At 45.4% G+C, this 23,787-nt stretch overlaps 1 protein-coding gene across 1 annotated transcript; it reads right to left on the reverse strand.

Annotated features, from left to right (window-relative positions):
- Positions 1-904: 904 nt before the first annotated feature.
- MRPS31 (mitochondrial ribosomal protein S31) lies at positions 905-21,791 on the reverse strand. Its single transcript, XM_029048103.2, has 7 exons — positions 21,681-21,791; positions 18,904-19,221; positions 18,208-18,369; positions 12,559-12,693; positions 11,054-11,130; positions 6,847-6,990; positions 905-2,533 (listed from the first exon to the last, which is right to left on the reverse strand). Exons 1-7 carry the CDS (start codon positions 21,746-21,748, stop codon positions 2,304-2,306), a joined length of 1,134 nt encoding a protein of 377 aa, XP_028903936.1. The 5' UTR covers positions 21,749-21,791; the 3' UTR covers positions 905-2,303.
- Between the last annotated feature and the right edge of the window lie 1,996 nt (positions 21,792-23,787).

Below are 23,787 nucleotides of genomic sequence, written 5' to 3' on the forward strand. Positions count from 1 at the left end.
ATCAAATAGGGTCGTCATACCAAGGGGTCAATGTCTTATTCTGGAAGGTTAATTAGCCCGCAAAACTGTGGCAGATAAAAGTGTTCTCACAGGTTGGTGAAGACTGTGAACACCTATAAAGTCTCTGGTTCTGAAAGGCTCAAGACCTACCCACCACATTTGAATTTGCCTAACCAGCACTGCTTCAACAACTGAGAAAATTCCAATACTCGAATGGCCTTACATTGCTGTTGTCATTCAAGTCTCAGTTTCTGAACTTTCTATCATAGAGTCCTCACACTATAGGGAAGCAGTAGGTGAAGATGTGAAGTGAGAATTGGGAGAGAAGTGGATTCACTGAACAGTTCACAGACACACCATTTCCATCATTTCTGAAGATGAGCGACCAACACCATCACCACTATAAGAGGATTTCTCCTTTGACTGTCATGGCCCCTTGGACCACGGCTCCTACAGAATATAGTGCTATCTTTAAATTCTGGGGTGGCTGTTCTGCAGTTATTGTGATTCCCAGAGATTTTTTCTGACAAGCACCTCAAGACACCAATGACAAAGACACCTTTTACGATCTAATTAAACACTGAATACCTCACTGGAGCCAGTGTTTCCTTTCTCCTGGATTCGGCCTCTCTTATCCTTCCCTTCCCACACTGAAAAAATCTGTTTCAAACCCAAATCATTTCTCAAATGCATCCATCCTGCCCCAAAGTAGGATTAAATGCCTCCTTATATATTTCCTGAAACACAGCTTTTGAAAATATTTCTTCCCTCTTGCAAACTCCTTTTAATGGAGAATTTAATGTACCGTGTTCAGGAGCACAATGGCTCATCTGACTTTTGGACCAGAGATACGTGACAACGTTATATCATTTTGGAACAAAGATCAACAACAAGAGAGGATCTATTTGAGAGATGGGTTTAACCTTTCTTTTTATTATTACCATTGTAAAATATATTAATAAATATGGCATTTAAGTTCTTACTACATGCCATTGTACTACATACTGGGTTAGAGAAAATCAAAACAGATACGATCCCTGTCCCTTATTTTATGGGGGTTTGAGGGAAAGAGGACAAAAGAAATGCCTTAAAAAACGTAGTTTTCTTGGAGGAGAAAGTTGAAAATTGTTTTATGATTGTTAAACCTCACGGGAAACACGGCCTATTTAAAAGCTGACTGGTTCTCGAAAATGAGGAAGACGCTACATTATCGGAAGGTCAGCAGAAGCTCCTTAGAAGTCAGAGTGTCCCCTGAGGGGGAGGGAAAGGAGGTGGTGTCTAATGCCCCGAGGTTGGGAACCCAGGGATGGTGTGGGGAGTTGCGGAGCAGCAGAGAATGGGGAAGGGTAGAGCCAGCCTAAAGAATCCTGAAGCATCGGTCAGCTGGCAGGCTGCCTGAGCACATATGAGAACATTTTAGAGTCCCATTTAGGCTCACCTCTCTCGAAGGAGAACGATTAAATGCCACCACTAGAAAGTCCTTCCTCGTCCGCATGCAACTGCTTTAACATTTCTTTCCAAAATACGGGCATTTGAGTTAACTATACTTAAAATCTCTTTTCGGACTAATCTCATGATACCACAATGGCTTGACATTACAAAAAGAACACTAAGATCAAAAATTCCTTAAACACTGCAAGAATTTACCGTTTTCTTTCCTGGGTGGGGTCTAACTTAGAGACAAGAGGGGTGAAATTAGTCAGAGGAGTGGACGAAAGCCTGGTCAAAAGCCTGACCGGTGAAAAGGTGGCCTAAAAAGTGGCTTAAAGGCAGTCCATCTGCCACCACCACTGAATTTATAGCACAGAACCTATCTCCAACGTTTCCCGCTGCCGTTATTGGGAGGACCGGTGTCTGTGGGCATCGATCTGTTGCCAGGAACCAAGTTGGAGATCGCCTCCTGTGAGAGCAACTGCTTTCAGAAAATATTCCAAAAAAATCAGTCAAGTTCTACGCCACGATCCTCTCTAGCTATATATTGCTTGTCTCCTAAGTCTATTTGCCTCTTTATAAGTAGGCTAAACCATCGTCACCTTATTTTTCATATATACATGAGGCAGAAGGAAGATTGGGCGGTTTAAGCAATCAGTAATTTACTAGAACTTTTTCTTCTGATATATGCAAGAATATTTTTCAGCTATCACATTAGATCTTTTATACAATTTAACATGTATCAGGCAAATCTGGTTCCACAATTATTCACCACGAATTAGTCCTCAGGTAGATAAAACATAGAAGAAAGAATGTTTGACTTCAAGAATTTCCTTTTCTAACATCAGGGTTAAGAGTGCCTCCCATGTTTCTCAATTGAACTGAATGTTATTTTCCTTAAGGATATCTGTTTTTTCATGGAAATAGTTCCGAAACCACTCAATGTGCTCAGCCTTTTGCTTAACGCTCAAATGGGGGTTTTTAGACAGCCCACAGGTCACTAGTTCCATGAAGTGGCGAATCGGTCCTTGTTTTGGGAAATCCTCCAGGTATTTATCCAGAAATATATGCTCGTGAAAATCAGCACCGTCGTCATCAAAACCTAGAAGGCGATCCAAAGAGATTATTATGATTTGAAAATAAAAACAAACCCACACCAGAAACACTCCTTCTCCTCCCGATACCTAGAGGACCATCCTTGGTCCTCTTTTCTCTATCTGAACTCGATTCCTTGGGGAGTTCATCCGCTCCCAAGGCTGTAAATGCACCTCAATGCAGGTAATTTCCCAATCTACCTCGCTACACCTGACCACTCAACTCCTCTGCAATCAGGTATTTCCTCCTGCTCCTGGACAGCTCAAACTGCACCTCTAGCTCAGGAAAACTAAAACTGAATTTCTCACTTGGCCTCACAAAGGCCTTTCCACAACCTAAATTTCCTTTCACAGTTGACAACACCACTGTCCTCCCTGCCTCTCAGTATCTTTGACTGTATACTCTCTTTCAACCCCCAAATCCACAGTCACAAAATCCTGTCAGTTCTCCCTCCATTAACATTTCCAGAATCCGTCTCTTCCTCTTTATCTAATCGGCCATCTCTCGGGGCCAGGCACTTGTCTCATCCTGGCTTGTGTACTGCATCAGCCTCCTCACTGATCTCCCTGCAATCTTTTCCCTTCCCCACTCCAAACGTCACCCTGCGGCCCAGATCGTTTTTCTGAATCACTGTTCTGCACACACCTCTCCACGCTTCAGTAACCTCCAATGGTTGCCCATTCCTCTGAGTCAAGCAGAAGCTCCTGAGCACCAGCTTTAAGGCACTCAGTTACCTATCCACCATCTCCTCCCGTTACAACCCATCTCACAACTTCACAACTCTTCGTGCCTCGCGAGCTAACCTACTCGCCATTCCTCACTTTTGACCTCCCTCGCTGCCGACTTCTTGTTGGAGTCCTCTCTCCTGCCGGGAAATCCCTCCTCATTCACATCCGACACAGCACCGCTCTCCCCAACTCCACGGTCCTTCTGAAATCACACCTCCTCCACCAGAAGGATTTTTAATCCCTCCACTTTATAACCGCCAACTTGCAATTCAACACTTCTGAGCCACTGAGGTCCATGAAGTCTCAACCCCCTACAGCATTTGTACACATATCTTTATATTCTAGGTCTCCCTATCTGAAATGTATTTCTCTGTCTGTTGTCCCACTAGATCGTAAGCTCCTCGATGGTACAAATCAGCTCTGCTTTTTCCACTGTATACTCCCATGCACCGATTACGATGCTCTGCACACAGTAGGTGCTCACTAAATACTACTGACTGCAAAACCCTAGACTCTTCCCGGCCCAGTGAATCCCAACTGAGTGCCTCTGCCAGAGCCTGTGAGGGAGCGAGCCACAATGAAGTACACAAGGCTGAGGTGTCCTGGTAGAGCTTGGTGGCACAATGCCAGGCTCTGCAAAACACCTCCATGGGCTGAAGCCAGAGTCTCCGGTTCCTCAAAAACAAGCACTAAACACCCCCAAGCCAGAGACGCTGACTCAGTTTCACCAGAGGGAGTAACTTCAGCAAGCTTGTGACATTTGCAATTCGCACAGAATAAAGAGAAACTTTCCACTAATGAATAAGCATGGTAGTGGGGAGGCGGGAGCCGCGATCCCATTTTCATTCTAATCTACAGGGCCGACATCTGTTCTGCCACTGCACTATAAACACCAAATTTCTATCGCTACAGATTCAGAGGAGGTTTTAAGTAATCAAATGATGGGATGGGATTTTTTTTCTCTCCAAAGGAATCTGTGTACATTTTTATGGAAGTTGCTAATAACAACCCAACAGAGCGTGACACTGACAATCTTAAAAATCAAACTTAAGGAGCAGAGGAGACGAAGAAAAAATACCTAACTGTAGGAAGTCTTTGGGTCACAATTCAGATTCCTTAAGGTCTTCTGAAATGTGTAAGTGTTGCTGTGAAGGGAAGATCCCATTCAAAATCTCCATGGTTTCTTTCCTGTTTTTCCCTCAGTCATTCAAATGCTTGAAGGAGCTGGAAATGAGACACCTCCTTTTTCTAGCCTGTGGTATCAATAATATGAAGTGTATATGGATGGCCGGGCACACTTATCTTTCTTGCCTGATAAAAACAGTTGTCTCCCGCCCACCTTCGCAGAGACTAAACATTCTAACGGACTATAACAACTTTAAGATAAATTTCTGCTAGGCTTGGAAACACAAGATTGTTTGGTGAATGTGGGAGTTCTGTGGTTGTCAGGGCGACGTGCCCCAATTCGCCTCCCCACCACTGTATTTGGTGGCTACTTGAACCAGGAAATCATCAGTGTTATTGCTAAAGTTTTGGAGTAACAAAGTTATTCAGTAATAGAAATGAGAAAAGAACAGGCAGCTACTCTGAACCAAGTCCACCAAAGTGCCAAACTCCATTCCACTGCTGCAATTCTCTATTTTCTGATCAAAATCTTATGTGCTAGTGCTTCGGGAACAGGTGAAGTCTTTTCTTAAAAAGAGAAGGGCTTGTTTTTTTAGCGAGCCTTTTTTGCTGTGCATTAAGTATGTTAACTGAAGCACAAATCCCACAAAATTGGACTAGGTGGGAAGCAAGTGGATTCCAGATTACCAGAACGCGTGAAAGGGAACTCATTTCCAGAGTAATATTAGTCTGTCTCCCCAACTAGACTGCAAGGTTGTTGTGGGCAGGGAATGTGTCTGTTTATTCTTATATCGTACTCTCCAAGAGCTCAGTATACTGCTCTGCATACAGTAAACGCTCAATAAATACAATTGGCTGACTGTCTACTTGAGAGGAAACAGAAGCCTTCATCCAGCTACTTAAGGGGAGGTCACCCAGAAGCACTTTATGCAACTGTTTGCGTCTTGTTTTGTTCCTGGGATGAAGAAAATGCAGGCAGGAGAAAATGTCAAGGTGGGAGTAACCCTAAGTCAGGTCCCAAGTGCTCAGGAAAACAAGACTTTTTTCTGAGTAGGATCCGTGCCCACACGTGCTCTTATGCAAACACAAAGTTAGCAAAATTAAGCCTGGATTTTAGGTTGCTCAAGTCTTCAACGTCTGTTAAAGATTCTATCAAGCTAAAGTCAGTTTCTGACCAAACTAAGCTACATTAGAGCACAATGATGAGTTAAAAGCTGAGCCCTGAGGTTTTTCCAGAAATACAAGTTGCCTGGAAAACTTCCAGCCTTCCATTTCCCTTTCATTCTAGTTTTAAAATACGTATGAAATGGTCAACTTGGAAAGCTGAGCCTTTTAAGTTTCAGATACCGCTCAAAGACGTTCCATCCAAAATCTGACCTCTCTTCACTTCACACACTGCTTTACGGTCCCATGGGTGAAGTGTAATGCCCTGCGGCCACAGTCTCTAACAAGAAAATCATACAACAGCTAAGTGGGTGCCTGTAGGGCTCTCCCTTTTGTTTAAGGGGCCCCATACCAACGAGACAGCTCAAGTCCCTCCTAGTTCCGGACAAGCTGGATTTTGCTACAACAACTGTCTGGAGGATTAGAATGGGGAGGTTCTGGCAGCGGGCAAGGGGCTTTACGATTCGTTAACAGATGAAATCGTGAGGTCACTGACCGTCTGAAGATTTTCATGTTGCCGAGCCCTACGGAGCACCAGTGAGCTCAAACGGCTACGCTCTGCACGTGGCCTCGGCAATAAAAATAATTGTGGTATTTGTTTAGCGCTTACTATGAAGGGCTGGGGTGGATACAAGCAAATTGGGTTGGACAGAGCCCCTGTCCTACATGGGGCTCACATTCTTAATCCCCATTATACAGATGAGGTTACAGAGGCAGAGAAGTGAAGTGACTTGCCCAAGGTCACAAAGCAGACATACGGAGGAGCTGGGATTAGAACCCGTGACCTTCTGACTCCCAGGCCCGTGCTCTATCCATTATGCCATGCTGCTTCTCTGAGTCACATCACACGATTTCCAGGGTCCGAAGAACTTTCACCACTCTTTATGTGTTACACGACGATCTTCCTACCTTGTGACTTCGTGAAGCAGTCTAGCCAATTCATTTTAAATTTTGGAGTGTAAACCTCAAATATGACGTGGAATTTGACTATTCTTATCTGAAACCTCATCGGATCCATTTGGGGTGGGTGTGTAAGAAAAAAAAGCCGCATATTCAAAACCCTTTTGGCCTTCGTTTACATACCAGAGACCTAACCTGAACTGAATTGGAAATTTAGCCAGTTGTAATCTGGACTCTATTGACGAGTTTTGAAGACACAACAGTCTTTCTATGTGTGAAAACTGCAGTTGGGATTGTGGGTCCCACATGAGCTTTTTGAAGCCTCCAAAGGTGAATTTTTTCACCGCTCACACCTTCTTCTAGAATGTAAGATGGCTCTGTAGAGTTTCAAATTGTCACTTACCTGCTTCGTTGTTAATGGGAAATTCCCATAACTTTCCCTCTTTTGTCCACTGGATCATCTCCTCAAAACCATTCCGGGGAAGCTGCTCATTTATTGTTGCTAACTGCTTGGCAAATTCCAAGTCCCAAAGAGTGAGGGATGCCACTGTATTGAAAACAAACACTTAAAACGTTAGCCTTACAACCAACCATTAAGACTTCTAATAAAACATGTCATCCAGTTTGGTTTAATGCTAAATTTTCCATTGGATGTTCAATGGAAACAATTAGATTGCTTTATTTTCCAGGTTCCGAGGAAAGGACTTGTCGGGATGATGATTTTGACTCAATTTTTTCCCTCTACAGCTAATCCACTTCCTGCTTATTTAAAGCAAAAGTAATAGGATAGATTGCCTCAGACCATCATCCTTTATTTAAGAAAGTCCTTGTGGCTAAGGCCTCCAGATTACAGCACACTTGAAGCTACGAATGGGATTGTGCTCAGGATGACAGTTGCCGAATATCTTGGTCGTTTTTTTCTCTGAGATAGATGCCTCTCCCCACATTGTCACAGAACTTGACAAGAAAGTGGGCCAGAGGGTGGGGGAAGTTTTATTTGTTTAACTTTCAAAAATGGATTTCTCCCTTTTGCCAGAAGGAGCCAAACCTGTGATTTAAAGGCCCTGAAATGAGTGACTGGACTGACAGAGGCCCAGGGGTTTAAAAAAAAAATGTTTTTTTTTTTAAAGGGTGGGGGGACGGACCTGAAAGGAAAAGTCTCAAATGAGCTCTGAATGTTTTGTCTACTGTTCTTTCCTTATTAATCAATGGCATTTACTGAACACTTACTGTGTACAAAGCACTGTATTAAGCACTTGGGAGAGTACAAAACAACAGTTCGTTGACATGTTCCCTGCCCACAATGAGCTTACATTCTAGAGATTCCTTTAAGGGAAGAACTGTACTCTTTATAACACCTCCAAATAAATCATTCCATTTATTGTGGAGGTTCAGCTCATACACTGATGGCTTCGAAGCTCTCCATAACCTTGCCTCCTCCTACCTCACTCACCTCCCTTCTCTCCTTCGACATCCCAGCCCGCACACTCCGGTCCTCTGGAGCTAACCCTTTCACTGGGCCTCGTTCTCGCCTGTCCCCCGTCGATTCCTGGCCCATGTCCTACCTCTGGCCTGGAACACCCTCCCTCCTCAAATCCGCTAATCACACTTCCCCCCTTCAAAGCCCTATTGAAGGCTCACCTCCTTCCAAGAGGCCATCCTTTCCTCACCTTCCTCTCCCCATCCGTGTCGCCCCACTCGCTTCCTTTGCTCTAACCCACTTTCTCCCCCCAAAGCACTTGTGTATATATGTACATATCTATAATTCTATTTATTTATATTAGGTCTGCTTACTTTTTTGACGGGCATATACCTATAATTCCATTTATTTAATTGATGCCTCTTTCCTTCTTTTGATGTCTGTCTCTCCCCTTCTAGACTGTAAGCCTGGTGTGGGCAGGGATTGTCCCTCTCTATTGCTGAACTGTACTTTCCAGATGCTTAGTACAGCGCTCCACACACAGTAAACACTCAATAAATATGACTGAATGAATGAAAACTCTGAATGACTGAATTGTAAAGAAAGATATTAATACTGTACAATTCTGACATTCACCAATGTGGTTAATCTTATAAAATATGTACTGGAAAGTAGCATTTGGAAAAATTCCCCTTTAATAATAGTCAACAACCTCCTAAAACAATTTCTGGTGTGTTTTTCCTTTGGCCTCAAATGATACTCTGTTTAAAACTCATATTTTTTTCAAAGTAAATACCAAATACACAACACAGGGTTCAAAGAGAACAGTGATGTCCCCCAAAATGTGGGAAAACATTTTAAAGGATCACTGATCTTAAACATTTTGGGGTGTCTAGGTAAGAAAGCATTTTGCAAAATGAGTCTCCAGGGAAAGCAAACCTTTCCAATGTCCAAATTAGTTCTGAACTAATTCTGATAACCAGCATGGCCTAGTGGAAAGAGCATGGGCCTAGGAGTCAGAGGACCTGGGTTCTAATTCAGGCTCTGCCAAGTGCTTGCTGTGTAACCTTGGGAAAATCACTCTCTGTGCCTCAGTTCTCCTGTTCTCCCTCCTAAAGACTGTGAGTCCCAAGCAAGACAAGGACTGTGTCCAACCTAATTGGCTTGTATCTACCCCAGCACTTAGAACATTGTTTGACACACAGTAAGTACTTAAATACCATAAAAAAACCCAGAATTTTAAAACACACACAGATTGCAACCCTAAAGCAACTTTATACAGCACTTAGCTATGTTGAGATTTGATACGTGCCCAGAGAAGTGCCTGGCGGGTGGGAGACTGAGATTGCTGGAGAACTGTGTGTCCATCTTCTTTCTTCAATAATAATGGTAATTATTGTACTTGTGAAGGGCTTACTATATACCAAGCACTGTTCTAAGCACTGGGGTAGGTATAAGTTAATCATGCTGGACACAGTCCCTGTCCCACACTGAGCTCACACTCTTAATCCCCATCTTTTATAGATAAGGTAACTGAGGCAGAGAAGTGAAGTGACTGGCCCAAGGTCAAACTGCAGACAAGTGGTGGAGGCCATCACCTTCTGACACCCAGGCCCACGCTCGTTCCACTACACCATGTTCAACGTCAACTGACGCTCCTGCCTCCTTAAATCTCCTTATGTGGGGAGAAAGGATGAGTTGTTATTCGTTCTTACTCTTTTCCCCCTATTTTGCTCCTTTGTGAAAGGTTGTATGGGAGCCACTGCTGAGGTGAGGGTGACCATACCTTCTCCTTCTGGACCCCCAGCCAGGGCAATCAATCAGTGCTATTTATTGAGTGCTTACTGTGTGAAGACCACCGCACCAAAACGCTTGGGAGAGTACAAATCAAGAGAGTTGTCAGACACGTTCTCTGCCCACAGGGACCTTACAGCCTAGAGGGGAAACTGTGTTGGCAACTGATAGAGCAAATGTTTGGAAGGAGGGGAAGGATGCGGCGATGAAAAATGCCCCTCAATCAGTTAATCTAGAATAATATTGCTGTTCTTCAAAGTGAGATGGCGAAAAAGATTTTTTACCTGACTACACCCTGAGGCTTTAATAGCCAAGAATGCAGTTGTTATAAATTCAATGAATAAAATGCTTTAAAAATCAGCTCTCAAACCTGCCTTGCCCCGTTTTGGGATAAAATTAGATTTCCTGTCTGAAGAGGCTACAGATTGACTTCCTGGGTTTATTGTTCTAAGATTCCTCAATCAATTGCAAAGTTAGTAAGTATGAAAACAGACTCCTGAGCTAGGCTGCCTTTCACAACTTGGAAATCGACCTTTTAGACTGGGCTTGCAATTTTCCTGGTGTGGGGTCTCTCTTTTCTGAAGCTGCAGCGGGTCCAGGAGAGGCTCCCCTCTACCCAGACCTCAGGATTGGGCAATCAAATTTAAGTAATGACGTGAGAAGGGCAAGACATCACCCTGTTCCTCTAAGCATCCCACAGTCCTAGTGGTAATGGTATCTATAGAGCGCTTTCTGACTGCACTGCACAGTACTAGGCAGTTGAGAAATTCAATAGAAGCTCAACACATGTTCCATGCCCATAAGATGCTTACATTCTAACGGATGAGATGGATGGAGAAGTCCTCAATACACGCAAGTGCTGAGGCTGGCCATCCATACACAAATACCTAAAAGCGCGAAGCAGCTTAAGGATTGGGAAGAATCTGGATGCTGACGTTAGTTGGGGAAGACATAACTTCAGTTAAGTCACTTGATTTCTCTGTGCCTCCATTTCCCCAACTGGAAAATGGGGATTCATGGCCTGGCCTCCTCCTCCTCCTCAGATCAGACTGTGAGCTGCATGTGAAACAGGGACGTGTCCAACTTAGTTATCCTGTATCTTCCCCAGTGCTTAGTACAGTTCTTGGTACATATTAAGTGCTTAACAATGCCATCATTCTTCTTCTTATTAGAACAGTGCTCGGCTGACAAGAGGTACTCAATAAATACTACTGATCCAATAAGTTGTACTTCCTTTCTTTCCCGCCCCTGAGATCAATCAATAACTGGACTGACATCAGCCAGCTGCAAACAACCTAGGCTGGCATCCGGGTTCTGGGGCATTGGAAGGGATGGGCACCTGTTACTAGGCAACAAAAACACCTGAGATTTTCTACATGATCGTGTGATAACTCACCTGTTTCAGATTCTTCTTCGGGAGTGTCCTCAGAAGTGGGGAAAATATTCAGGCTCTTCCCTCTAAATAATCCCTTCCTAAAACCAAGAAAAACATGATAGCCCTTTCACCACCCTAATTCAAGCTGTTTACTAGACAGTGTACTCAAAAAGGGTCCAAGAGAGAGGACTTAATATACAATTCTGTTGACACAAAAGAACATGGACTAATTCATTAGGTTAAAAAAAAAAAAACCAAAAACCAAAAAAAAACCCCATAAAGGCAGTTAAGGCTGGGTTTTTGTTTCCAAATCAACGAAACAGGTTCTGCGATTCAATTCTCAACACTTCTAAGCAAAAAGATTAGCATGATTTGCCATTAGTCTCCATTTGATTTATTTCCATTTAAGTATTTAGGAAGAGCAATGGAGCAGAAAGCTATCAAGCCCTCCTAATTCAGCAGTTGTATCATTAACATCTGGAAAACCATTTGTTGCCTTGATTCAATTGCACTAAATGTTGCCAACTGGATTAGAAAGACAACAGCTAAATTAAAATATCCCATTTTATAAAGCAAACAATCTTTCAAGAAGTTTATTCAAGATTTCATCTATTTTGTGCCATTTAATTATTACCTTTCAAGTACCTCTGCAAATGAAAAATGACCAATATGTTAACCAATAAAAGGTACTTTCTTGCACTTTTGTGGTTAATTCCTCCTTGATCACTGCTTTATACTTCACCAGCTCAAGTCCTCATTTGTGAGAGAAAAGGCTTTCTGGAGTTAAAAGTCATTTCTGACATTTAAAAACTAGTCTGGGGAAAAAGAAGTTAATTTTTAAACAGCTTCTAATTCTCTCCTTCTCGATCCAAATCTCCTTACATGGAATACAAATTAAATGAGAAAAATGTGAATACTGTAATTCTGAATCCATGACTTTTAATCATGGAGCCATTCTTCCTTGTGTAATGTACTTTCCGTCGGCTCTGTGGATCGTTATATCACATACTCTTTGTTGCCAAAGAAGCTCTTTCCTTTTCCACCCTTCAGCTTCCCTCACCAGCCTTCCCTCAACCTTGATATTTCTGAGCCCTTCCACAAATCAACTCGCTATACCACACTGTACTGATGCGATTACCCTGATTTGCTTAATTCAGACTGATTCCACCCATTCCTGAGGGATGTCAATTCCTGCCTAATCTACACAACAACAAAAAGGTTAAAGACAGATTAGATTCTTTTAAACATGCCATTAAAATGAGTTGCCAAAAGTCACGGCAGCTTTCTGTCAACAGCTGGGGAGAATGAACCCAATTCAAAATCGGGAACACCAACAAAGTATCGACTACAGAAACAGTGTGAACAGGTCGCTGAATAATGCAAAGTTTCCCAGAAGACGCAGATGGGATGAAATTCACAGTCCCCCAGGTCAGAAACCTACAGCCTGATGCTGAAGCCCAGTGAAACACAATACAGCTAAACAGCGTGGAGAAACAGCAAAAAAAGGGAAACAAGAACTGAGTTACCTTTGTCCCCGGGTAGCTGCTATCTCCTTCTGAAGCAAATACCCATGACCTTCGTCAAACTGAATTTGATGATCTGGTCTCATATAATTTCGGGAGCTAGAAGGTTTGGAAATCTTCATATCGGCAATTATATTACTGGAAGTCAAACAGAGACAGCTTACATGAGTAAGGAAAAATCCAGTCACGAAAACCAAGCAACGAGTTTACTCACATGTGGAGACCCGGACTACCAAGTTTGCTTTTTATCTCTAAAGATGTTCTTCAGATGAATTATTCAAATCAGAACCTGCAAGCTATCGTGAAACTTAGCACGCATCTCTGGAACCTAGAAAACCTGCCTGTCAATACATTAAGAATTGAATAACAGTAAGACTTTTCCACACGGTCACACACCACCCCACCTCGGAAACTGCTCCTCTGGGCGGCTGAGGAAAGGAGAAATTTGGGCCCATGGTTCTTCCTTTTCTTCCCACCCGCCAGTTTTCTCCGGGGCCTTCTGCACTACCACTGTCAGCTGATGACAGTAGAAAAGCCAGTGCCCTCCTATCCATGCCCTCCACTGTGCTCACCCCTTTGTGCCCTGGCAGATTTCCGATTTCCTCCCCGGGCCCTCGGGGCAAAAGTTTCCCAACCTGCTCTCCCTCAACGCTCCATGTGGCTCGATAATGTCCCTGTAGGGCCTAGAACCTCACTCTCCCTTCTACAGCTTTTTGGTCTGGCAGCCACCTGGCCTACCACCCTTCCCCGTCCTCCGCCTGCTGCTCACTGCATGCCTGTCTCCCCTGATTAGACTGTAAGCCCGTCAAAGGGCAGGGACTGTCTCTGTTACCGATTTGTACATTCCAAGCGCTTAGTACAGTGCTCTGCACATAGTAAGCGCTCAATAAATACTATTGAATGAGTGAATCAATCCATCAATGGGAATTTGCTGATCACCCCAGTGTGACTAGAAGAAAAGGGTTCTAAGCAGGAGGGAAAAATGCAAAGCGAAGATGGTGACCCTTGCTTATAAAATGTTTACAACCTCAGTGAAGGGAAACCTCACACCCAATGATATTAACACTCCAGATCGGGAATAACCCCCTCCGGGTCACAACTGGAGAGTTTCCTGTACCCTGCTAATCTTGACAACAGGCCAGGCTTGGGGGAGAGTCAAGCAGAAGCATATCCATTCCATTGCTAGCTTGGGCAGTGGGCTAGCGAGCGGAAGGCAATCTGCTACAAGTCAAAACTCCTCTGTGCTGGGCGGCAGCGACACAGGAGAGAGTCGAGGGTGGAGACAAGTTTACTGTGCCGAAGGAGGCAATGGAAAACCACTTCCGTATTTTCACCAAGAAAACTCTACGGATCCCCTACCAGAACGACTGCAGATGGAGGTCGGGCATTCTGGGAGAGATGTGCCCATGCTATGGGTATAAATTATAAATTATAAAGTATAATAATAAGATACAAAGTATAAATTCATTCTCCGCTATGGGTCGGAGACGACACGACAGCATAAGATCAGGAATACAACTGAATGAATGAATAAGCTTTTAACTGAAACTACCACCAGGGAACCTGAAAAGCCATTCAGTCCAGAAAAAATTATGTCCCCCCTTCTTTTTCAATGGTACTGTTAAGCACTTACTATGTGCCAGGCATTGTACAAAGCACTGGGAGAAATGCAAGTTAATCAGGTTGGACTCAGTCCATGTCCTATATGGGGCAGAGTCTAATCCCTACTTTACAGATAAGGCAACTGAGGCCCAGAGAAGTGCAGCGGCTTGCCCAAGATCACACTGCAGACGGCAATGGAGGCGGGATAAGAACCCAGGTCCTTCTGACTTCCACGCTTTATCCACTAGGCCATTCTGCTTCTCCCGGCAGATGACCCTACTGGACTTCCTCTTCCACTGTCCTCATTCCTGGTCACTTACCCCTTCCATTTTGCCCCGGGCCCTGAGAAATGCATCCATCACCTTCCTATATCCTGGGCTTGTCCTTACCATTACTGCCAGGCGCTGGCTCACTCCTAATGACCACCTTTCGTCCACAGTGATAGCTCAGAATCATCAACCCTCTAACCCATTCATTCCCCAAACCACTGGTTACTAGGATGGGATTTTTCCCATAACACAAGATGTGTTGGACCTTGAATACTGCATTATAGCCGAAATCAACAGAGAAACCAAAGTTTTCCCTCTCCGCCTCCACTTCTCACTTACCTCTGCTGAATCAGAGCAGAACTCTTCTATGACTCAACCTCACTTACAATGAAGGGAAAACCTTGTCCTTGAAGCCCACGGTGAAGAGGGGTGTTTTTTTAATTGAATAAGCATCTATTAAATATTACAACCTAGGCTGGGCCCAGCCTGAGATAAATAAAACCAAGGTTCATCCCAACCCAAGTCACTGAAAATTAAAACAATTCACAATGTCAAGCAGGTTTCACTCAGTTAATTTAATATTGTGATTTCTTTTTAAATAATGGGAGATTTGGGACCATTGTGCTAACATGACAAGGGTCCAGAAGAGAGTTTTACAGAAACTATACACAGATTATGGGACCTGGCAGGTTCATGTTTGCTTAAAAAAAGAAGATGGGAATCGAGGCGGGAGGAGCAGGATCGTGGGGTGAAGGGGTGCTCAGAATTATATTTTATTAAATTAAGAAAGAAAAGAAGAAAGGTCTTGAACTTAAACTTTACTTGAGAGGTAGGTTTCTTCAAAGGAAACAGATGTTTTTGTTTGTTGCTTTTTTTCCTATTAAGTCTAAGTCAAATAAAAGATCTTGTGATCTAATTCCATTTGCAAAGTTAGGAAACATTTTCTAATGAAGTGACTTAATTAAATCAGTGAAATTGAACCTAACTGGGCCAAAACAGCATTTGTAAACAGCAAAAAGAAAAAAAAAATCCATCCCCAACCCCAGAATCACGTTTTTACAATGACATCAAAAAGAAACAGAATTTAGGCTTTTGTGAAAACAACCGAAATAGCCGTTCTACTGTCCAAAACATGAGACAATGGAATCCTAAACTCAGAACGCCAGGACCTGGTTGCCACACTCGCAGATGTTTTTAGCTTCAATCCCCTAAATCCTGGCCTCAGAATCCCCTAGTGTCCAGTCAATGAGGGTGTCTTCAGGCATTTCAACTCCATGCAGCTGACCCTTCTTTCTGCAAGACTATCTGGCTCCTCATACAAACAATCCATGTTTATAAAGTCCACAGAATTGCAAACAACATACCAAAAAAGTCACTCAGGTGTGAAAAAGCATTTCTGATGGATTAAGCCTTGAGGAAGATGCGGGGTTATGAGACCTGACAGGCACAGAGCCCGTCCTTCCCGGGGCTCAAAAATCTATCTCCTCCCCATTTTCCAGATGTGGAAACTGAGGCCCAGTGAGACCACAGTCCCACAGTAGGCCGGGGGCAGAGCTGGGACTCAAACCTAGGTCTTCTGACTCATAGTCTCGTGCTCTTTCCACTGGGCCACTCTGTACTACGCTTTTAAACACAATGGACTGTGAAGATGTACCAAAGACATGTTAATTGCTGATTTTTCCACTGCGTTCGAACCCCCTAAACAGTATTTTTTTTTTTTACAGTAGTTCGGTTTCAAAACACAACATTTATGGGGCCAGCATCAATTTTTGTTTAATACCCAGCTGATGAATAGCTTCTTGTCTTGTGATGTCTTAACACGTGTAAACATTTCCAGACAGCCGTTGCCTCAGCAATCCAAACAACAGCACCCCTGAGTTTAGGGAGGATTTTCGATATTTAAAAGGCACTTTTACTACAGCTGGATTCTTATCTTTCTTATCCACAGGTTATCTTGTGATGTTGTTTCGCTTGTATCCTACAAAATATTGTTCTGCAGCACGAAAAACTCCTTCCTTTCCTCCCTCACGTTAACATGTGATCTGCTTCTGAACAAAACAAACCAAGGTGGAGAAAACGACCACAGTGACATCCATAGGAGAGCTGCCTTACTGCAAAAGAAAAACTGCTTTGCACAATCAAATTCACAGGTCTTGTCCAAATAAAAGCTACCTGCCATGTGACCTTGGGCAAGTCACTTAACATCTCTGCGCTCAGCTACCTCATCTGCAAAATGGGGATGAAGACGGTGAGCCCCACGTGGGACATGGACTGCATCCACCCTGGTTAGCCTGTATTGTCTTGTACTCTCCCAAGCTCTTAATACAGTGCTCTGCACACACTAAGTGCTCAATAAATCCCACCTAGCTTGACTGATCTACCCCAGTGCTTGGTACAGTGCCTGGCACAGTGCTTAAATACTATTTTAATAATAATAATAATGTTGGTATTTGTTATGCGCTATGTGCAGAGCACTGTTCTAAGCACTGAGGTAGAGACAGGGTAATCAGGTTGTCCCACACGAGGCTCACAGTCTTCATCCCCATTTTACAGATGAGGTAACTGAGGCCCAGGAGTGAAGTGACTTGCCCACAGTCACACAGCTGACAAGTGGCAGAGCCAGGATTCAAACCCATGATCTCTGACTCCCAAGCCAATGCTCTTTCCACGGAGCCACGAGCCCCATGTCTGGTTTTACGAAAGGAGATGTTCTACTGAAATGGGTTTGTTCATTTACTGGGCGACCTCCAATCTTTCAAGTCTGAAGAGAGTTCCCTCAACAGTTGAGCTGCTGAGGATCCCCAAGTCATCACCGCCACCCAGGAAAAAGGTGACAAAGCCGACTGGGGCGGCTTTTGGAGCGATGACAAAATGGGTAGCCCCTCGCCAACCCCCCTCTACCAGGGGGGACTTGAAGGAGTACAGTGCCACAGTTATCACCATAGGAATCGCTCTCTCACCCTCCCCATGTCTTTTCTCTGCTCAGGGACAAAAAGCATCATGGCAATATTGGGGAAGGGGTTGGGAGGGCCGGGGAAGCGTATTAATTGTGCCCAGCTCAGGAAGGGGCAGAGAGGGAACTTCTGGCTTGGGGTGGCCCCTTAGCTTGGGCTGCTCTAAGTCCCCCACAACCTCGGTCTTGCCCTCACTGCTCTCAACCACCAGCAAAATCCCGTCCAAAGAGCACTCTGGAACATCCACCGGTCAGCCCAGTCCCCTACTGGGCCCGCGGTGGCCTTCGGGTCCCACCGGGACATACTGGACACCCTCCAGGCTGAGATTCCCTCACTTATTTCCAAAATACCCTTTTTCCTTAGTCTGTACTAATAAGACATGACTCTATAACATACTGTTTGAAATTCCAGTTCTCACTAACCTGTAAATTCCCTGACGGGAGATATCGTGCCTTTTACGTCCATTGTACTCTCCCTAGTGTTTAGTATAGTGCTCTGTACTTGATCTGTGAGCCCCATGGGGGAGAGCTGTGTCTGACCTAATTACTTCATATCTACCCCAGCGTTTAGAACAGGGCCTGACACACGGAAGGTGTTTAACCAATAGCCTAATCATCATCTGCACACAGTAGGGACTCAATAAATAGTACCGACTGACTCCTGTGAATTCAGAGACTTGCATTATCTAGCACTGGCATTAATTAAGAGCATTAGATACCAGGAAATTCTTCAACAAGAAAATGTTTTGAGACAGAAATCCAAACTTTCAAATCTATTTGGACACGGAGGCACTTGAGCATAACCCAGTCTACGATCAAACCACTGACCTTAACGATCTGCTTTCTCTTTGTCTCGCCTGTTCTTTAGACTCTTCCTCGTGCTTCTTCAGTTGCTTGAGTAACTCCGATTTTGTCGTCTGCTTGTCAGAAGGAAGGGAATCGGCAACTGCGATTGCAGCAGCCACTAAATCCGGACTTAGCGGGCTGTCCCTGCAAAGGGGAACACAAAGGAATGAATACAAAACCATTCATCATCTACCATTTATTCTTTTCATTTTGAGACCAAGTCACCGACGTTGAAGTAGTAGAAACAGTATGCATTAAGCAACTACTGCGTGCAAAACATCGTATTAAGCACTGGTTAAAAAAAACAAAATACCCAGGGAAGAACCAGATATGGACTCTGGCCCCAAAAGGCTCACATTATACAATTATAGAGAGAGGGGATTGGCGACAGATTCCTAAGGCAAAGGTGAGGCAAAAACCCCCACAAAAAACAACGTAAAATGCAATGATAAATGAAAATAATGAAAAAGAATACCTACAAAAAGAGCAGTAAGACACTGTGGCTGTAGGAGCAGAGATTCTGGCCCCTTAAGGCAGAGCATCTAACAGAGTCCACATGACAGAAAGACAGCTTTTCTTCATTGAAATCTTACTATATAGATTAGTGGAACTCATTTCAAAGGAAAAACTACCAAGGTTTCAGAACATTCAAGAAAACTGCTTATTGATTCAATTTACCTCTTAAGTGTGGCATCTTTTGTGGCTTTTTGGTACATGCTACCGACACGCTCCACATTTTGAATCAGTTTCCTGCTTTGTGCACTGGTCAGCTGATTTTTTTTTCTCTGGGACACCGCCTTTGAACCTAATTCAACTTTCATGCCTTTTATAATATTTATCAATTTCTCCTTTGGATTCTCCTTTGAGACCTTCTTTGAATTTTCTTGGGTCTCGGCGGCTTTTCCCGCAGCGCTGCCTGGAAGAGTGGCCAGTTCATCCTTCTTGCTGTAGAACGCGCTGTTTGTGCCGAAGTACCTTTGAATTTCATTTTCTGACCTAAGGACAGTATGTTGAGGAGAAAAAAAAAGAGCGTTGTATATTACATGATGGCTCACGAGCCTTTCCTGTTCACAGTCCTTAGCATATCATAAGCGCTGACCACTGCAACTCTCAATAAATACTACTGAATAAATGATCTCACGGCACAATCCTATCCGGATACCACAGGCCGCGACGTTGGAAGAGGCGGCTTGTACATCCTTGGGAGTGTGTGGTGTCGCACGGGGGGGTGGAGGGGGAACGACCACAGCTTGAGCTTTCCCTGACACGAGGTGTTGCAGCAATGCAACTTCTTCGTTAGCGAACAGACTGTATTACGGCGTTTTATCAATGCACATATACCTATGGGCATTTTGGGCCCATCTGAATAGGATGGAAAAAGTTAACGGGAAACTGTGTGGTCTAGTGGAAAGAGCACAGGACTACGGTAGACAGAGAATACAACACTGGGGAGGAGACCAGGGTTCTAACTCTGCCCTTTACCTGCTGTGTGACCTTGGCCAAGCCACTTCATATTTGCTCTGCCTCCGTTTCCTCCTCTACAAAATAGGGATTAAGTACCTGTTTTCCTTCCCCTTTAGGTTACAGGCTACGACCTCCCCTTAGACAGGGATGGTAGCTGATCTGATTACTTTGTGTCTACTTCGCACAAGGATGGACACACAATAAAGTGCTTAACAAATATCACAAGCAGTACCAATATTACCAGTGGGAGATTTCTTCACTTTACAGGGTGCCCAGAACTGTGCCAGGCACTGGGGCCATGGGGTGGTTAAGTGCTTCCTATGTGCAGAGCACTGTTCTAAGTGCTGGGGTAGATACAAGGTAGTCAGGTTGTCCCACGTGAGGTTCAGTCTTCATCCCATTTTCCAGATGAGATCACTGAGGCCCAGAAAAGTGATTTGCCCACAGTCACACAGCTGACAAGTGGCAGAGCCAGGATTCGAACCCGTGACCTCTGACTCCCAAGCCCGGGCTCTTTCCACTAAGCCACGCTGCTTCTCTAATGTGGGTATTTATTAAGAGCTTACTATGTGCAGAACACTGTTCTAAGCGCTGGGGGAGAGGCTGGGTCATCAGGTTGTCCCACGTGAGGCTCATAGTCTTCATCCCCATTTTCCAGATGAGGTAACTGAGACCCAGAGAAGTGACTTGCTCATAGTCCCACAGCTAAGGGGCAGAGGCAGGATTCAAACCCAAGACCTCTGACGCCCCAGGCTGGGCTCTTTCCACGGAGCCACGCTGCTTCTCAGTTAGTATGCATTAAACATAATAATGTTGGTATTTGTTAAGCGCTTACTAGGTGCAGAGCACTGTTCTAAGCGCTGGGGAGATACAGGGTCATCAGGTTGCCCCACGTGAGGCTCCCAGTCTTCATCCCCATTTTCCAGATGAGGTCACTGAGGCCCAGAGAAGCGAAGTGACTGGCCCACAGTCCCACAGCTGACAAGGGGCAAAGGCAGAATTCGAACCCATGACCTCTGACACCCCCCCCCCCAGCCCGGCCTCTTTCCACTGAGCCATGCTGCTTCTCTAATGTTGGAATTTGTTAAGCGCTTACTATGTGCAGAGCACTGTTCTAGGCGCTGGGGGAGACCCAGGGTCATCAGGTTGTCCCAGGGGAAGCTCACAGTCTTCATGCCCGTTTTAATAATAATAATAATAATAATAATAATGTTGGTATTTGTTAAGCGCTTCCTAGGTGCAGAGCACTGTTCTAAGCGCTGGGGGAGACCCAGGGTCATCAGGTTGTCCCAGGGGAAGCTCACAGTCTTCATGCCCGTTTTAATAATAATAATAATGTTGGTATTAAGCGCTTCCTAGGTGCAGAGCACTGTTGTAAGCGCTGGGGGAGACCCAGGGTCATCAGGTTGTCCCAGGGGAGGCTTAGTCTTCATGCCCGTTTTAATAATAATAATGTTGGTATTAAGCGCTTCCTATGTGCAGAGCACTGTTCTAAGCGCTGGGGGAGACCCAGGGTCATCAGGTTGGCCCAGGGGAGGCTCACAGTCTTCATGCCCGATTTAATAATAATAATAATAATAATGTTGGTATTAAGCGCTTCCTAGGTGCAGAGCACTGTTGTAAGCGCTGGGGGAGACCCAGGGTCATCAGGTTGTCCCACGTGCGGCGCCCAGTCAATCCCCATTTGGCAGATGAGGTCACTGAGGCCCAGTGAAGTGACTTGCCCCCACTAAGGGGCCGAGGCGGGATTCGAACCCACGACCTCTGACTCCCCAGCACGCTGTCTCTCAGGCAGTATGAATGATACCTACTAAACGTCGGCGCCGAGGGGTGACTGACGCTCCGGCAGGGGCAGGGGCAGGGAAGAGGCAGCCGGTTGGGGGCGCCCGAGGGAGGGTCGGACCCCAGCGCCTAGCGCACTGCCGGGCACCCTGTGGGCCCCTCGGGAGTCCCGCCGCCAACGGGGGGCTGGGGAGGGAGGGAAGCGGTACCTGGCGCGGGCCCGAAGGGCGGCGCGGAGGAGGAGGCCTCGCCGCAAATCCCGCGCGCGAAACAACATGGCGGCCCGGGCGGGAAAGCCCCGCGGAGCGGCCGGAAGCGCCGCGTCCCCCGCCTCTAACCACCCCCCCTTCCGGTGCGGCGCCTTATTGCCTCCGGGCCCCCACCGCGCCCCCGTCACGTGGTTCCGCCCTCGCGACGGTTCCCCCCTCGTGGCGAGGGACTGGCGAAGGCCCAGCCTGCGCGGGAAACTCACTTTCCACCCCCTGAGAAGGGGGAAAGGGGCGTCCTCCGCACCCCGACCACGGGGATTTATGGATTCTATTTATTTAATAATAATCATCATCATAATGTTGGTATTTGTTAAGCGCTTACTCTGTGCCGAGCACTGTTCTAAGCGCTGGGGTAGACACAGGGGAATCGGGTTGTCCCCCGTGGGGCTCCCAGTCTTCATCCCCATTTTACAGATGAGGGAACTGAGGCCCAGAGAAGTGAAGTGCCTTGCCCACAGTCCCCCAGCTGACAAGTGGCAGAGCTGGGATTCGAACCCATGACCTCTGGCTCCCAAGGCCGTGCTCTTTCCACTGAGCCACGCTGCTTCGAATGAATTTATTGAGCACCTCCCCCGGCCTTGATTAGTCCTTAGGACATAGAGACTCTATGTCCATCAGGCAGTTTTTTTGAGTTTTTTTGAACTCATAATAATAACAGTGTTGGTATTTGTTAAGCGCTTACTATGTGCAGAGCACTGTTCGAAGTGCTGGGGGAGATACAGGCTCATCAGGTTGTCCCACCTGAGGCTCACAGACTTCATCCCCCTTTACAGATGAGAGAACTGAGGCACAGAGAATAATAATACTAATAATGTTGGTATTTGTTAAGCGCTCACTATGTGCCAAGCACTGTTCTAGGCGCTGGGGGAGATACAGGATCATCAGGTTGTCTCACGTGAGGCTCACAGTCCTCATCCCCATTTTAATAATAATAATAATAATGTTGGTATTTGTTAAGCGCTTACTATGTGCAGAGCACTGTTCTACGCGCTGGGGGAGATACAGGGTCATCAGGTTGTCCCACAGAGGCTCACAGTTAATCCCCATTTGACAGATGAGGGAACTGAGGCCCAGAGAAGTGACGTGATTTGCCCACAGTCACACAGCTGACAAGTGGTGGATCCAGGATTCGAATCCATGTCCTCTGACTCCTAAGCTCAGGCTCTTTCCACTGAGCCACGCTGCTCCCCGAAAGCTCCTCCGTCGGACCTGGCGATCAGGGAACTCGCCTGTCCTGTGCCTGCTGGAAGAAGGTGGGCAGTGATCCAGCAAGGCATCCGGTGACGACAACCCAGGTGAGTTGGACAGACTGTGTTCAAGCACTTCCTCTGGAGAAATAAGTGGTGAAGCCCTAAACGGGGTTTCTCTTCCTCTCATGGAGACGTTGCAAAGTGGGCGAAGCGGCACGAAGTGTGGCCGAAGGGAGAGTAGCGAGGTGGCATTCTTGGACAAAGCTAGCATCTGTCCTCCTCTCGGCAGCCACTGGACCTATTTCGTCTCAGTTTTGAGGGAGATCGTAGCAGCTCTGATACTTTTAGGTTCACGTTCTCCCTCCTAGCTCTCCCGTTCTGTTTGGCTACCTTTCCGTAACTCCCCCGGCACCGACGTCTTCTCACTCTCCCTTCCTATAATTCTCCCTATACCGTCTCTCTCTTATTAGTATGGTGCACCTGATTTAATAGATTGAAATGATCACGAGAATATATAATCATAAAGAGAAGCCTTTTTTAATCTCAGGACTTGTTCTGTTCCCTTAGCACTATATGTGTCTGTCATATTACGTAGATAGACGTGTGTACCTTCATGTGTGCGTCGGAGCTGTGTTTGCCTAGGCGAAAGCTAAAGTTTGTTTCCCCCCAGATCCTCTGAATCCGAGGGTTTCTTAATGAAATTTACATTTCCAGCCTCCTTTTCAAAGGAAATCTGTAGCAAGTTCTCTTTGCTCCAGACCCGGACAAATTCACTTCTCACCATGCCCAGATGTGAATTTCTGACAGAGGGATTGCGTGTTCATATTTTTCACAGAACCACGGATGTAAGGATACTT

Source organism: Ornithorhynchus anatinus, chromosome 20 (genome assembly GCF_004115215.2).
Source record: "Ornithorhynchus anatinus isolate Pmale09 chromosome 20, mOrnAna1.pri.v4, whole genome shotgun sequence".
Taxonomy (NCBI): Eukaryota; Metazoa; Chordata; class Mammalia; order Monotremata; family Ornithorhynchidae; genus Ornithorhynchus; species Ornithorhynchus anatinus.

Coding starts and splice junctions, on each gene's coding strand:
- MRPS31 (XM_029048103.2), bottom strand. CDS start 21,748: ATGTTGTTTCGCGCGCGGGATTTGCGGCGAGGCCTCCTCCTCCGCGCC. Junction 18,370..18,903: donor AAAGATGCCACACTTAAGAG/GTAAATTGAATC, acceptor TCCCCTTTGCAG/GGACAGCCCGCTAAGTCCGG. Junction 2,534..6,846: donor TCCCATTAACAACGAAGCAG/GTAAGTGACAAT, acceptor ATCGCCTTCTAG/GTTTTGATGACGACGGTGCT.